The sequence below is a fragment of the Mustela nigripes genome, chromosome 4 (assembly GCF_022355385.1).
Source record: "Mustela nigripes isolate SB6536 chromosome 4, MUSNIG.SB6536, whole genome shotgun sequence".
Lineage (NCBI taxonomy): Eukaryota > Metazoa > Chordata > Mammalia > Carnivora > Mustelidae > Mustela > Mustela nigripes.
Genome location: NC_081560.1, coordinates 134,621,966 through 134,638,115, shown reverse-complemented (window position 1 = coordinate 134,638,115; position 16,150 = coordinate 134,621,966). Strand labels below are relative to the sequence as shown.

Here is a 16,150-nt window from a genome sequence, read left to right as displayed (position 1 = left end):
ATTTAAATTAATAGATCACAGTTGAAAACTTTGGTGCAACAGAAGTGAAAGAGCTGGTTCTAAATGGTGCAGACACAGCTGTTAACAAACAAAATCGGTAAGTGACTTATAGCAGCATCAGTGCTAGTAATAAGATTCCATAGGCATTTTTCTTCTGTATATAGAAACATGTCACAACCTTAAGTTTTTACTCAGATAAAACTTACTTTTTGAATGGTTAGTAAGGAAGTAATTGCCTTTTGCTTCTGAAATCCCTTTAAGACATTACTGAAGTTTGGGATAAAAAGATCATAAACAAGCAAAACAAAGAGAAGGGAGAGGGGACAACCACAAACTCATTTTTGAAATCTAGAAAACAGGGTAACTAACTTCAGCCAACCAGAGAAAGCTGCAACATAAGATGTACTGGGAGGAGCCAAGAAGACAGCCAGTTTATGTTGCCAAAGTCTTGGGCATTGAGAATAAAAGATGTTAGAAGGTATATGGAGTTTAGGGGAATGCTGGAGACAGAAAGATTGATGTTGTAAAAAACAAAAATCCATTTTAATTAGTACAGTAGCCTGGCAACTTCACCTTTCCAGTCTGGGCAGATGGTTGACAATTTATCTTCTGGGGAGATTGAATTAAAGGGACTTTGGATATGCTGGTGGGTGGGCGGGGAGACGACTTTGGATTTGCGTACAGTTAGGCACAGGGTTGTTAAAAGACAGAACTGAAAACAAGTAGATTGATTTACACTCCCCCCTTGGCACTGTATATTGGAGGATTTTTTAAATAAACTGCCTCACTTTTAAATATGAATGAATAGCCAAAGATTGATAGCCCTTTAAGGAAAAACCAAAACAGTTGAGAAGAATGCCAAGGAAAGAGAAACAATGCAGGATGAAGAACAAAACTTCAAAAGAAACTGAAATCAGTATTCTTATCTATATGGATTAAAAATTATTCACCTTTAAGTATCAAAAATTCAATTAAAAATTGGAAAAAAAGATCACTGAAAGAAATTTGTTGAAGAAATGGTATCAAAAAACTTGCAGAATCGAATGACATACCTTAAAAGACATGCCTTTAAAATTGAAAGCATCAAGGGGTGCCTGGGTAGCTCAGTGGGTTAATAAGTCTCTGCCTTCGGCTCAGGTCATGATTTCAGGATCCTGGGATTGAGCCCTGCATCGGGCTCTCTGCTTGGCAGGGAGCTTGCTTCCCCCACCCACCCACCCCCGCCAGCCTGTCTGCTTGCTTGTGATTCTTTTCTCTGTGTCAAATAAATAAAATCTTTTTTTTTTAAAGATTTTATTTATTTATTTGACAGAGAGAGATCACGAGTAGGCAGAGAGGCAGGCAGAGAGAGAGAGGAGGAAGTAGGCTCCCTGCTGAGCAGAGAGCCTGATGTGGGACTCGATCCCAGGACCCTGAGATCATGACCTGAGCTGAAGGCAGCAGCTTAACCCACTGAGCCACCCAGGTGCCCCCATATAAATAAAATCTTAAAAAAAAATTGAAAGCATCAAAAGAGTTGGGGGGGAGACATACCAAGGCAAAATAGAATTTCAAAATCCCCAGGGGGAAAAAGGATCCTAAAACCTACCAGGAAAAAAAAAAGTATGCCATATACAAAGAATTAAGAATCAGAATAACAGGGGCACCTGGGTGGATCAGTGGGCTAAAGCCTCTGCCTTCAGCTCGGGTCATGATCTCAAGGTCCTGGGATTGAGCCCTGCATCGGGCTCTCTGCTCAGCGGGGAGCCTGCTTCCCTCTCTCTCTCTCTCTCTCTCTCTTCCTGCCTCTCCTCCTACTTGTGATCTCTGTCAAATAAATAAATAAAATCTTTAAAAAAAAAAAAAAGAATCAGAATAACATCAAATGTCTAAAGAATGACACTGAAGCTACGAGATCAAAATTCTGGGAAAAAATTACTTTTTAACTTCGAATTCTGTATCTGTTAAGTATGTCAGTGTATATTAAAACATCTTCCTGCATCCAGAGTCTCAGATACCTACTTCCAGTGCAGTTTTCACAAGAAGTTACAGGAGAATGTTCTACCAAACAAGGAATTAAACCAAGAAAGAGAAAGACAAATGATCAATCCCCCATACACACATAGGATCCAATATAGAAGAGAGGCAAAGAGGATTCCTTCTGCAGGAACAGCAATGTGTAGGTTTAGGAAGAGCAACCAAAGTTGGTGAAATCAAGAGGATGGAAGGCTCCAGAAGAAAAATAAAACTGATGCTTCCTTATGTGATGCTTCCTAGAGTTAAATGAGTCTAAGGGAGGTTAACATTTCTGTTGAAGTTAGAGATGAAGTAGCAAATTAGGGAAGCAGAAGTTCTTTTTAAGAAAAGGCAGGTAACCCTGCCTTTACTCTAGCTTAATTCTGAACAATATTTATAATCATAAAAATGTTAACTTTAGTGAATAATGAACCAAAATTGTTATAATGGGAGCTTTGGGGGAAACAAAGTGAGAATGGGCCAAGTAAATGTAAATCTTCACCTTCCAACAGTAGATAATCAGTTCATTAGGTTATATTTTAAATTGAAAATTAAGGAATAACAATAAAATTAGGTTGTTGAAGTTTGAAGGTAAATATCAGAAGGGATAGCAAAAAGTTAAGAACTTGCCTTCGAGTATCTGAAATTTCTAAATGTGCAGGACAAAATTGGTTCATTCTCTACTGTGTTACAATTCCTTAGAGCTAGCTTATTGGCTGTGCAAGGGACTTGATCCAAAGGGTGATAATCCTGGTTCTGCTACTTCGAAGCTGTCTTAACTATAGGAATGTCTCCATGCCTCAGTCTCCTTTTCTGTAGAATGTGATGTTAAACTGTACCTATTTCATGAGGCTATTTTGAGGATTAAATGAGGCAGTAATTCTAAGATGTTTAGAGTAGTGCCTAGCACATGTACGTGCTCAGTAAATGTTGGCTGTTAGGAGTATTACTATTTGAAATTTTAAACTGTGCATATGTCTTACTTTGATTAAAAATAAAGCTGTTTTTAAAATAATGTGAAAATTTTAGGTTTTTCTAACCTTTCTTTTTAAAAAATGGTTTTGAAAAACTTTGTGATTTAGATAGATTTATTCCTGATTTTAAAGATCTTGTTCAGTTTTTTAAATCTAGTTTAGAAACAATTTAAAGAATTTTATCTTTGTATTACCATTCCTACTTAGATAATAAAAGTGTTGAAGATAAAAATGTTAGCACATAAAATAATTTAGCCTTTTGTGTTTAAGGCCCTTAACTGGTACAGATAAATTTCACTTTCCAATTAGATGAATTATAAAATTATGCATTACAAAATTATCTGCTGCTTTTCATCAGAGCCAGATAACATATGCTATTGATTTTTCCTTAGGCCCGCCCAATTTTATATTACAGTGGCCTCCTTTAACTTTTTTTCCTCTTTTTAAATTCACTTTGGCGCACCTGGGTGTCTCAGTTGGTTAAGCAACTGCCTTCAGCTCAGGTCATGATTCTGGAATCCTGGGATCGAGTCCTGCATTGGGCTCCCTGCTTTCTCCCTTTAACCCTCCCCTTCTCATGCTCTCTCTCTCTCAAATAAGTAAAAATAAATAAATAAATAAATAAATTCACTTTGGAACTATTTTATAATAATTTTATAACTTGCTAAGATAACTGAATTTGCCAGTATTCCCATTTGTAGAATTATCCTTTTTAATTTGGAAGACAGGAGTAAAAAATACTGAAATCATCTGGTACCCCTTCTCATTATTTGTTTGATTAGATAGTTGCTTAAATATTTGTGGCTAACAGAACAAATTGAATAAACTGCAGTGCTAATTATTAGGTAAAGAGGACTTTTTTTTTTTAATAGTTTCCTTGCAGGAAAAAGCATCAGAAGTGTTTATGTGTGTATGGGTACATGTATGTATATGCACATAGTTTTGAAGAGAAAACTGTGCTTGTAATCCTAAAAGAGTGCTTAATAACCCTTTTGGTATTTAGTTTTTAAAATAAATTTTATTGGGACATCTGGCTTGCCTAGTAAGGAGAGCACGTGACTCTTAGTCTCTGGCTCATGAATTTAAGCCCCACATCAGACATAGAGCCTACTTTAAAAAAAAAAAAAAAAAAAAAAATGTTTTCAGATCCTTGAACCTTGAAGAAAAGCAGACTGTTGTTTGCTAATAGTCTGAATCCCAAAGCTCTCATTTTTTTAAATCACCTGATACATTTTTTTTTTTTTAAGATTTTATTTATTTATTTGTCAGAGAGAGAGTGAGTGAGAGCGAGCACAGGCAGACAGAGTGGAAGGAAGAGTCAGAGGGAGAAGCAGGCTCGCTGCGGAGCAAGGAGCCCGATGCGGGACTCGATCCCAGGACGCTGGGATCATGACCTGAGCCTAAGGCAGCTGCTTAACCAACTGAGCCACCCAGGCGTCCCTCACCTGATATTTTTAACAGATGAATCTTTTTAGAGATACATGTGGAGTGGTGGCATATAAATCTCAACAGTTTGTGAGTACTGAAAAATTATTTTGGGGGCGCCTGGGTGGGTCAGTCATTAAGTGACTGCCTTTGGCTCAGGTCATGATCCCAGAGTCCTGGAATCAAGCCCCACATCAGGTTCCTTGCTCAGTGGGAAGCTTGCTTCCCCCTCTCAAACTCCCCTTGCTTGTGTTCCCTCTCTCACTTTGTCTCTTTCTGTCAAATAAATAAATAAATAAAATCTTAAAAATATATATATATTTTGATAGACATTTGTGTCATCATTTTTCCCATTAGGAAATAACATTTTACCTCGGAATAGCCTCATTTACATTAGGCTATGAATGATAGATTAAGTCTACATGCATCCTAGATACTACTGGATTTTTGTATAGAAAGAATAATTAACTCCTCTGCAAAGACTTTGTCCCCTTAGAATCCTAGTCATACTTTTTCAGTTTAAATATAAGTAACAACTGTATAGGAGCACGCAAACTTTTAATGAGACTACGTATCTATTCTCTATAAAAAAAGATTTTTATATTCTTTGCCATGTGTGCCTTTTCATTTCTAGGCAGGAGTTTGTTGATGCTTATGTGGATTACATATTCAATAAATCAGTGGCTTCCTTGTTTGATGCTTTTCATGCGGGCTTTCATAAGGTCTGTGGAGGAAAAGTTCTTCAACTCTTCCAGCCAAATGAACTACAAGCAATGGTTATTGGAAATACAAATTATGATTGGAAGGAACTGGAAAAGGTAGGGGAAAACAAATCAATGAATTGTTTTAACAGAAAAGCAAAAGGAAAATATGATCTATTGGTGGAAAAATCGCCCTCTCATTGTTTTCCATTTTACACTATTACTGTCCTGTTTACAGGAAAACACTGTACCCTTCTTCCTCCACAATTAATGAATTTTACTTGTAATTGAATTAGATAGCATTTTTGTATTTGGGGTAGTGATAGTTTTTGTATGGAAAAATGTCATTTATGACAGAGGTCAGATGGAAGTCCAGCTAAACTGAGTTTTCATTCTGCCCAGTCACAGGAAAACCATTTTGAAAAGCACTCACATTGCTTAAGATCGTTCTTTTTTTCCTGATTATTCTCAATGTTAAATTTTTTAGCAGAGAGTAAATAATATTCATGATCTTCATCACTAGTGTCTTAACCAATAAAGGGATCTTTAGGAAGAAGATTAGGAATTTTTAAACAACATTTTTTCTTTTCCTTCTTTGTACGAAGAATTCTCAGATACTTCTTCAGATAAACATTGAATAAAAAGTGCTAGGCTAGATCAGCTTTGAGAAAGATGTATGCAATTTGACTTACAAGTTTTTCCATCTTTGTTCTGAACCCCTGAAGCAAATAATACATTATATGTGAATTTTTAAAAATTCAACACACACACAAAAATAATTTTTTTCTTATCTGTAATCTAGAAAACACCTGATACAGTTCTTGCAGTAAGAGTTTGATATGGGGCACCTGGGTGGCTCAGTCAGTTAGGCTTCCCGCCTTTGGCTCAGGGTCATAATCCTGGGGTCCTGGGATTGATCCCCACATTGGGCTCCCTACTGCTTCTCCCACTCTCTCACCCTGTGCCCCTGCTCCTGTTCTGTCTCTTTCTCTCTCACTCACTCACTCTCTCAAATAATTTTTTAAAAGTTTGATACATAACAACACCTATTAAATTAGCTAACATCACAAAATACAGTAAGTCTAACAAGGATACAGAGCATTGGGAACTTTCATACATTGCTGGTGGGAATACAAATGGTATGGCCACTTTGGAAACAGTTTGGCATTTTTTTATAAAGTTAAATATGCACTTACCACATGAGCTAGCAGTTCTCAAAGGTATTATGTTATGTTCATACAAAATCTATAAACAAGAGGGTACGGAGCATTATTGTTTAATGGGTATTGAGTTTCAGTTTAGCCAGATGAAGAGTTCTGGAGATGGATGGTGGTGATGGTTGCATAACAGTGCGAATGTACTTACTACCACCAAACTGTACACTTAAAAAGGGTTAAGATGGTGAACTTCGTTACAGGTATTTTACCACAATTTTTTTTTAATTGTGTTTTTAAAAATCTGCAAACATGTCAAAAACTGTAAACAACCCCAGATGTCCTTCAGTGAGTGAATGGATAAACCAGCCTAGGGTATATCCATACAGTAGAATACTAAGCAATAAATAGGGATACATTCCTGATACATGCGACATTTGGATGACTCAGAGTCCTTACGCAGTGTGAAGAAGGATTATATGCTGTATGATTCCATGTACATGACATTTGTGAAGAGACAAAAATATGGTGAAGTGGGCTGGCAGGAATGGGTATGTGACAGGAGAGGGTAGCACTAAAGAGTTCTTTGGGGTGATGAGTGTTCCGTGTCCTGATTGTGGTGATAGGTACACGAGTTACATGTGCTTAAAACTCACAGAACTAGACACACACCAGAAAAGGCCAGTTTTACCCTTTAATAATTCAGGGAATACATTTTTAAAATTCAAAAATAATTAGGACTTCTAGTTAGTTAAACGTACTAGAATAAACATGTTTTTTCTCTGCTCCTTTCCAGAATCTCATTAGAATGACAATAAAGGAATAAAAGTAGAAATACACAGAGAAAATATAAAAATACCATTAACAAGAGAAAAAAAAGTTTTTGAAGACAGAAAATGCATGGATAATGAGTTGATGAGTGACTAGAGCAAAGAAAATTGAATTCTAAGCCTCTTGAGGGGCAGGGTTTTTAAGAGGCAACCCATTTCACACCCTAAAATTTCTAAAAGGCTCAGAAATTGGTACATCATGTTATTGTGGTGGCAGGATGAATGGTTAGGCTAAAAGTAGAATTACTTCCGAGCTAATTTAAGGGATTGTTAGACTACTCAGGTTCCCTCTCTTACACAGCAAAAGACAACTGTAGGGAGAGCCACAGAATCTGGGAAACCAGGAAGAACTGAGGAAAGCTGATAGGCAAGCTTACATCCTCCAGGAAGGAGATTGAAGATTTCTTTTTTTGGTCAAATTGATCTGCTCACGAGAAGAAAGCTTTACTGACCTTAAGGAGACCCTAGTGGAAATGGATTCCACCTCCAGTCACCCTAAAATGAAAAATGATACAGTGGCCTCTCATCACACCTTACCTCCTACACAATTTGTCCTTTTTGCCTCCTCTCCTATTATTCTTTTTCTCACTTCCGCTACTTCAGCCTTAACAGCATCTTTGCTGAGCCAGTCTGGGACCTTTCTATTTCCCTATGCCTGGAACTCTTTTCACCTTGAAAAGTCTGAAAGGGCTCTTGCTTTTTACTTCCTTTTATGTCCTTACACCTTCTCAGAGACCTTTACTGGCTAACATCTAAACTTGAGCGTGTACACACACGCACACACACACACTCTCTCTCTCTCTCTCTCTCTCTCTCTCTCTCTCTCTCTCTGCTTTCCCTGCTTTATTTTCTCTTAGAATTTGACTTAACATAAATTTTACTCAATTGTCTTCACTGTCTGTTGCTTCTTCCTACCCGCCTCCCCCCGCCAATGTAAGCATTATGAAGGCAGGATTTTGTCTCTTTCTTCACTGCTATATTCCCAGAGCCTAGAAGAGCACTCAGTAAGTACTTAAAACCTCTCTTGAAGATATAATTGATAGAAATTGATAGTTTAGCATACTTTAGTGTACTTAGTATACTTTGGTTTCTTTCATTGTGTATGTGATGCATTATAATTTCAGTGATTATGATTTGTGACTTTTAAATGCTCTTTCTTTCATCAGGACTGTGTACACATTTCCCCAGAACTATTGAGAGGTTTTGAAAAAAAAGAAAAAAAACCTTAGTCATCCTCCTTTCATTCCCCACTAACATGCTCACAGACTATAATACATATTCATTAATTCCTTAATTGATAGGATTTCAGCCCTTTTTCTCCAAAACGGTTTACAAATAGCAAGTATTTTGTAGATTTCAAGATATCAGTCATTGAGATAATCATGGCTATAGACAGAGCCCAAAATTTTAAGCAGCCCATTAGCAAATACTTATTGAGCCCCTGTGGATAGTGAGTACTGTGCAGGAGATTAGGGAGACATCAGTAAATAAGACTGAAACATGATCTTTGCCCTATAATAAGGAAGGTAGACATTAAATAATTTAACTCTGATGAATACAAAGAAAGAGTGTTTACTGAATAGTATGTCAAGAGGATCTTAACCTAGGCTACACAAATCTGGGAAAGCATCTCAGTAGATGGTAGTCTCTACAAGGTAAGGAAGGACTTGGTTGACTGCAGTTTACCCAGGGCTCCACATTTTGACTAAAACTTTCTGTGTATCTGTTGAATGAATCAGTGAATGAATTTGGTGACCTTTAGTCTGAGTCTTAAAGTATAAATAGAAATTGGCCTGACGAACAAAGGGAGGAGGAGGATGTGGCTAAGAGGTCTAGGCTGAGAGAACAGTGTGTCTAAAGGCCCTGATGTTGGAGGGTTCTTCTGAGAACTAAAATTTAAGGCCAACTGTACCTAGATTTTAAAGAATACTTTACAGTGTAAGATTTGCTCTCCCTCTCTCCTCTTTCCTCACCTTTTCTTAGTGCTGGCATTTTTTTAAAAGAGAAGTACGCTAGCTCCACTGCTGCAGGTTATCCCAAAATTTAGTGTTTAAAGTAAACAGTGAACATTTATTTTCCCACTTTTCTGCGGGCAAGCATTTCAGGAACAGCATTAGCTGGGTGTTTTTAGCTTAGGGGTCTCTCATGAGATTGCAGTCAGGATACTGGTTGGTGCTTTAGTCATCTGAAGACTTCATTAAGGATAGATTACCTTCCAAGATGGCTCACTCAAAAGACTGTTGGCTAAAAGCCTAGTGTTTCACCAAGATGACCTCCCTATACAGTTCTTTTGAGTGTCCTCTTGAAATGGCACCTGGTTCTCCCCAGAGTGAATGATCAAAGAGGTTGAAGCCACAGAGTTTGTTATGAGTTAGCCTCAAAAGTCATGTATTTCTCAAACCTGCTCTATCCTGATGATTACAGAGTCAGGCCTATATGCTGTGGGAGGGGCTGCATAAGGAAGGGCATGAGCAATAATAGGAGGCAGAGATTATTAGGGGCCATTGTGGAAATTGACTACCACATAAAACTTGTCAGGTTCAAGACAAAACTAGGATCACTTAATATTAATAAAAGATTATGTTGTTTTTAGAATACAGAATACAAAGGGGAGTATTGGGCAGAACATCCAACGATAAAAATTTTTTGGGAAGTATTTCATGAATTACCACTGGAAAAGAAAAAACAATTTCTGTGTAAGTATTTCTAACTAGTCCTGTATGTTTTATGGGAAATGGAATTAACTATTAAACTTATTTTCATAGATTAATTGACCACTTTGTTGGATAAGATGTTATCATTCCAAGGTACTGTTTCTAATTTTCAGTTAGAGTAAATTTTTTATCTGCATTCTTATTTTGAAAGCTGCATTCAGTTTGCCTCAAATAGAATTGGTTCTTTCAAATGAAAACAAACTCTAATATTGACTACAATCAACTAGAGTTGTAGTTTCTTTTAGAATTTCTAAAAAGATTTCTAGAGGATAGCTTTTTCTTTTTTTTTTTTTTTTGACTTTTTTTTTTCTTTTTCCTTTTCATCAAAACTTTGGGAATTTCTGTGGAAGATAGAACTTTTGTAGGACTTTGTACTCATTTATAACCTAATTAGTGTGTCTTTAATCTGTTAAATGTATATTCTCATTGAAATGCCACTCCCTATGTTTGTATTTCGTTACTTTTTTTAATTTAAATTTTGTTAACATAGAGCACAATATTGGTTTCTGGCATAGAATTCAGTGATTTTGTTAGTTAAATACAGCAGCCAGTGCTCGTAAGTGAGGTCCTTCATACCCTTCCCCCATCTAGTGCATCCCTCACCCACCTCCCTTCCACTTTTAGTTTGTTCTCTGTCATTTAAACTCACTGTGGCTTATTTCCCTCTCTCCTTTTTTTTTCTTTTCCCCCTTCCCATATGTCTATCTGTTTTCTTTCTTAAATTCCACGTACGTGTGGGATCATATGGTGTTTGTCTTTCTCTGACTGACTTACTTCGCTTAGCCTCATATACTCCAGCTCCATCCACATTTTTTGCAAATGGCAAGATTTCATTCTTTTTGATGGCTGAATAATATTCCATTGTGTGTGTGTCTGTCTCACATCTTACATATCCATTGATCAGAAAATGACACTCCCTTTGATATTCCTCCTATTGTCAAGAATATTTTTGTTAATCTTTTTCTGACAGCTGAAATAAGCTTGGCTGAATTTGTATATTTTAAGGATGACAAGTCTTTTTTAAGTGATTTGAGTTTTAGCTGTCCATTATAAATTTGTATTCAGAAATGTTGGAAACTGGGGCACCTGGGTGGCTTAGTCGTTAAGCATCTACCTTCAGCTCAGGTCCTGATCCCAGGGTTTTGGGATCGAGCCCCCACATTGGGCTGTCTGCTCGGCAGAAAGCCACCTTCTCCCTCTCCCACTCCCCCTGCTTGTGCTCCCTCTCTCGCTGTGTCTTTCTCTGTCAAATAAATAAATAGAATCTTTAAAAAAATGTTAGAAACATTGAAAAAGGAATCATAATCATAACTGCAGTTTGAAAAAACTGCATTTTATATTTGATGTATAGACTAAATGGCTATTCCCAAAAGAATGGCTCTCAAATGTTTTGTCAGGGATAGTCACTTATTCATCAAATATTTATTAAGCATATTTTGTGTGCTAACATTAAGATTATACTTCTAAAGGAAAAATATTGTCTGGATTTATAATTAGTATGTCTCCAAAATCATGCTTCCGCATTAGAGTAAACGTTAATATAAAGGTTTGCCATGGTGACTGTACTAAATAACTTGGTACTCTATGGTTTTTGTTTTTTTGTTTTTAAGATTTTATTTATTTATTTGATAGAGATTACAAGTAGGCCGAGAAGCAGGCAGAAAGAGAGAGGAGGAAGCAGGGTCCCTGCTGAGCAGAGAGCCTGATGCGGGGCTCGATCCCAGAACCCTGGGACCATGACCTGAGCCGAAGGCAGAGGCTTTAACCCACTGAGCCACCCAGGCGCCCCGGTACTCCTATGTTTTGATAAAAGTGGTTGGCTGAATGATTTTTTTTCCTGTTAGTATTTTTGACAGGTAGTGATCGCATTCCTATTCTTGGTATGAAGAGTCTAAAACTAGTCATCCAGTCAACAGGAGGTGGTGAGGAATATCTCCCAGTTTCTCATACCTGTTTTAATCTTCTGGATCTTCCAAAGTACAAAGATAAAGAAACTCTACGCTCTAAATTGATTCAAGCAATCGATCATAATGAAGGCTTCAGTTTAATATAACTTTGGAAATATTAACTAATCAGTTTATTGCAAAAGCATTAAACTAATTATTTGTGTTTTTCTTGTGGTGATGAATTCAGCAAGGTGACAGAGGTACTGTTATAATTCTTACTTGCAAAATGTTCAATGCTCTGAGTATTCATGAAAGCCAAAAAATATTAAAGGAAAATGAACAAACTGTGTTAATATTAAGCTTATTGTACAGAACCATGGATTTTTTTTTTTTTGCCATCTTCCAATAAACATACAAGCATTGTGAATACATTGAAGTTTTACTAACATGAATTTTAAGAGTTTGCATATTTCACAAATGATCTGGTGTGTGAGTGCATGGAAATGTTGCTTAATTTTCAATCACTGAGTGAAAAACCTTTATCTTTGGCCTGCAATAGTCATTCGATTATTTTTTCATTTTGTAAATAATGTTAAGTTTTGTAATAAAATAGTTATGTTCTGATACCAGTGCAGTTTCTATGGTTGTAATTCAACTGAGCTAAAAGAATTAACAATTATGATTAAATCTTATTCTGAGAATCTATAAAAGCAAGAAATTAGCATGATGAAACACAGTCTGCTTTTTTACGAGAATAAATATCCTTGTGCAAATCTAAATTAGAGATAGGAATTACCTAAATAACTTGTGGTTCTTTCCTTTTGTGAACCTGGAGATGCTATCAGAAAGCTTAATATTCAGTACTGGAAGAACTTTGTCCTACAGCTGCCAGGAATAGAAACTGGCTACTATGAGCACCAACCACTGGCTTATAGCTTCCAAAAACTACTGATGCTGCAGGTTAGTATTTAGTCAGAATTTTCAGTGCTTTAGACTATTTCCTTGAATTTTTAGAAACAAATCTTAACACAGTTTTTATGGTGCTGATGCTTAGTTATCTCCTGTGATTAACTGTAACAGTGAGTTAATGCAACACATGTGACTTTCTGCTATAATGCAAATATTTATTTTTTAAATTTATTTTTTAAAATGCCGTGAAAATTGTTTAAGTAATAAAGATTTATTGGTTTAATATTTACCCTTTCAGTGATTCTCATATAAGATTCAAAATTCCTCAGTGTCTCAGGGAAGGTCTTTGAGATTTTGGATTATTACCTTTGCCATTCAAAACTGTTTTACAGAGGTCTCAAATTTTCTTAGCTATTATAGTTCCCAAATCTGAAACAACTCTGAAAAAATTTTGTCTTAACTCATTTTGCAGCAGAACTTGATTTGAATTGTTGAGGTTTTTATGGTATTAAATGGGACTATTTGTACATTTTACTGTGGCAGTGTTAATAGGTTTACTTTAGTGTGTTTGATCTTAAGTGCTGCCTCAGACCCCTTGGGGTGCTTTAAAAAATCTGTTAACATTCAGAATTCAAAAATGCAAATGAGCCCAAGGGTTTTGGAGAAGGGATTGTGGACCTCTATTTTCCAGTTTAACTTAAAAACTGCCACTGGTAAGCCATCTGTGTCTTTTTATATAGATGGAAGCACTTAAGCAGTATTCTCACATATAGTAATTCAGCTTTCAAAGTAGCACTCTCCCTCTGAAAATTCTTCACTTTGTATTGTTTCCCTGTGCATCCATTTCTTGAGGGTAGTGATTGTTCACATCAAAAACTCATGTGTATGTACCAGATTATTTTTTTTCTTTAGTAACCTTTATGCTATATGTAGCTGATCTGTGAAATAGCAGTCACTTTGGATTAATACAGATGGATTTCATTGAACAAACATTTTTTTTTAAAGATTTTATTTATTCATTTGAGAGAGAGAGAATGAGAAGAGAGAGCATGAGACGGGGGAGGGCCGAAGCAGACTCCCTGCCAAGCAGGGAGCCTGATGTGGGACTCGATCCAGGGACTCCAGGATCTTGACCTGAGCCGAAGGCAGCTGCTTAACCAACTGAGCCACCCAGGCACCCTGAACAAATATTTTAACAAGGACCTGGCACATCTTATCTAGGAGCACAACAGTACAAGGCTTAATTTGGGTGATTCTTATACTCTTCTCCCTCTGTTGCTGCTGACATACAGTAAGTAGCATTCACAGAAAAGAGATTAATAGTAGAAAATTAAAATGCCATTGAAGATTTTTCAAACTGCTGTTTGCTTTTTTTAAAAAATAGCGCCTGGGTGGTTCAGTCGCTGGTTAAGCATCTGACTCTTGATCTCAGCTCAGGTCTTGTTCTCAGGGTCATGAGTTTGAGCTGTGAATTGGGCTGTACACTGAGTATGTAGCCTATTTTTTTTTTAAAAAGGCAAGAAAAATATCTTGAGCTTTGTATATTAGTGTAGAAAGTAAGCAAATACTGAGTTCACTAAATTATAGACTGTGATTATGGAGTGGACTAAACTTGAAAATATTTGGCTTCTGTACAAATCTAGTAAGAGCAGTTAGCTGTTTGTAGCTCCTGTCTGGTTCAGTAGTGATTTTAATCAATAGCCATTGTTCAAACTGACTGAAATGGTAGAACCAGGACATACATTGCATGCAACAAAACCAGAATGCAGTTTTTTAAAACTAGAGAATTACAGTAAAAAGCCCTAGCCTTTCTTACATTTGGTTTTTACATTTAGTTTTTTGTTTAACAAAAAGTCCTCAAAGTGTAACACGGCAGTCTTCCCCTGAAGGAGCAGCATATGGTGAGCTGAGAGCAAGGGCATGTATTCCTGTTAGCCACTTCTTTACTCCCCAGCGTTTTTTGTACTTTGGCCATCCATACTCTTTGTGGTAGTTTCCTTTACCAAGGAATTCTTCCTGGTATAATAGCTCCCTATTTTCTTTTTCAAGATTTTATTTGACAACACAAGCAGGGTGAGTTGCAGAGAGAGATGGAGAAACCCCACTGAGCAGAGAGCTCGACTTGATCCCAGGACCGTGAGATCATGACCTGAGCCAAAGGCAGTCTCTTAACCGACTGAGCCACCCAGGTGCCCCAATAACCCCCTATTTTTGCCAGTGTTTGCTAATTGCTGAACCACTCCTAGAGATAAATTGAGACTAGTCCCCTTGTTTCATGGAAGTCTGCCTTCCCTGTGAGACCAACCCCCTCTGGAATGGAGAGTCAAATGCAGAAGGGAACTCCCCTGTTCTTTTCCTTTCTCAAACCTCTGGAGGTACCTTCTTTAATACTATGGATGGGTCTCCTTATGCCAATTAAATGTTATCTCTAAGGAGTGATGCCCAAGTTATACTTTGTTTTAAAAAAAATTTCCCAGACAATTAAATAGAGTTGAGAGGCACTCAGAAGTGGGGAGGAGAGGTCATTAGACCATTTCTTCGTATTTCTGATCACATCCTAGCTTAAGGCTTCAGACTTTGTTATTGTGTACATACACACACTGCCTTTCTAGGTTACAAGTCTAGGAGTTGAGACTTCTTTCAAACGAAACTTACCAAATAGTTGCTTCATTGGTGGATGATGTAAACCCACCACTGATTGAAAGCACACTATTATTCCCAATACCACGAGGAGCAGTGCTAACTAAACCATCATGTATCGTTAATTAGGGGATTACAACCAGTGAAATATATACTGCATTAACCAAGGAGACTGAATACAAGGCTTAAAATTAGCTGTTGTCAGGGGCGGCTGAGTGGCTCAGTGGGTTAAAGCCTCTGCCTTCAGCTCAGGTCATGATCCCAGGGTCCTGGGATCGAGCCCCGCATCGGGCTCTCTGCTCAGCAGGGAGCCTGCTTCCTCCTCTCTCTCTGCCTGCATCTCTGCCTACTTGTGATCTCTGTCAAATAAATGAATAAAATCTTTAAAAAAACAAAACAAAAAATTAGCTGTTGTCAAAACATGTATTTCGTTTAACTACTTAAACTGACCACCACCTTTTAAGGTGTGAACCTTTCCATTTTGGTGCATATAGTGAATGCAGTCTCTGTTCTTTCTATAATACCTGAAGATGAAATTTTTACAGGTAATTTCTCTAGTGAAAACAGGACATACCAGGGCAGAGGACCGTTTTGTTTTTACATTTTATAAATAACCTAGATGTATAAGAGCACTGTTTTAAAATTCACTTCAAAAATTTGCTGGTGAGGAAGGCAAGGGGCATGTTCCTGGCTTCTTGAACAGTAGTATGTCACTCAAGAACTTGAAGGGACTTAAGGTTTGCAGGGCAGCCTTCAAAAGTTCATACCAGATGTGGTCTGCAGTCATTTTTTGTCCAGACCTTCCTGTGTGTTCAGACTTGTGGTATCTGTGAGGCTCCAAATACTCCTGAGTTCACCATATTTCCACTACTCTTTTGTATTCTTACTACCAAAGTCCTGAACTTGTGTCAGATCTTCTGTA

At 37.2% G+C, this 16,150-nt stretch overlaps 1 protein-coding gene across 3 annotated transcripts in view; it reads left to right on the top strand.

Moving 5' to 3' along the window:
- Positions 1 to 12,873, top strand: part of HERC4 (HECT and RLD domain containing E3 ubiquitin protein ligase 4) — a 122,803-nt gene extending 109,930 nt beyond the window's left edge. For all 3 annotated transcript variants that reach the window (XM_059397531.1, XM_059397532.1, XM_059397533.1), the window contains 4 exons: positions 15 to 97; positions 5,029 to 5,212; positions 9,673 to 9,775; positions 11,638 to 12,873. In XM_059397531.1, coding sequence (XP_059253514.1) covers positions 15 to 97; positions 5,029 to 5,212; positions 9,673 to 9,775; positions 11,638 to 11,846 — 579 coding nt within the window. In that variant the 3' untranslated portion in view covers positions 11,847 to 12,873. The remainder of the gene's footprint in view (positions 1 to 14; positions 98 to 5,028; positions 5,213 to 9,672; positions 9,776 to 11,637) is intronic.
- The last annotated feature ends 3,277 nt before the right edge of the window (positions 12,874 to 16,150 follow it).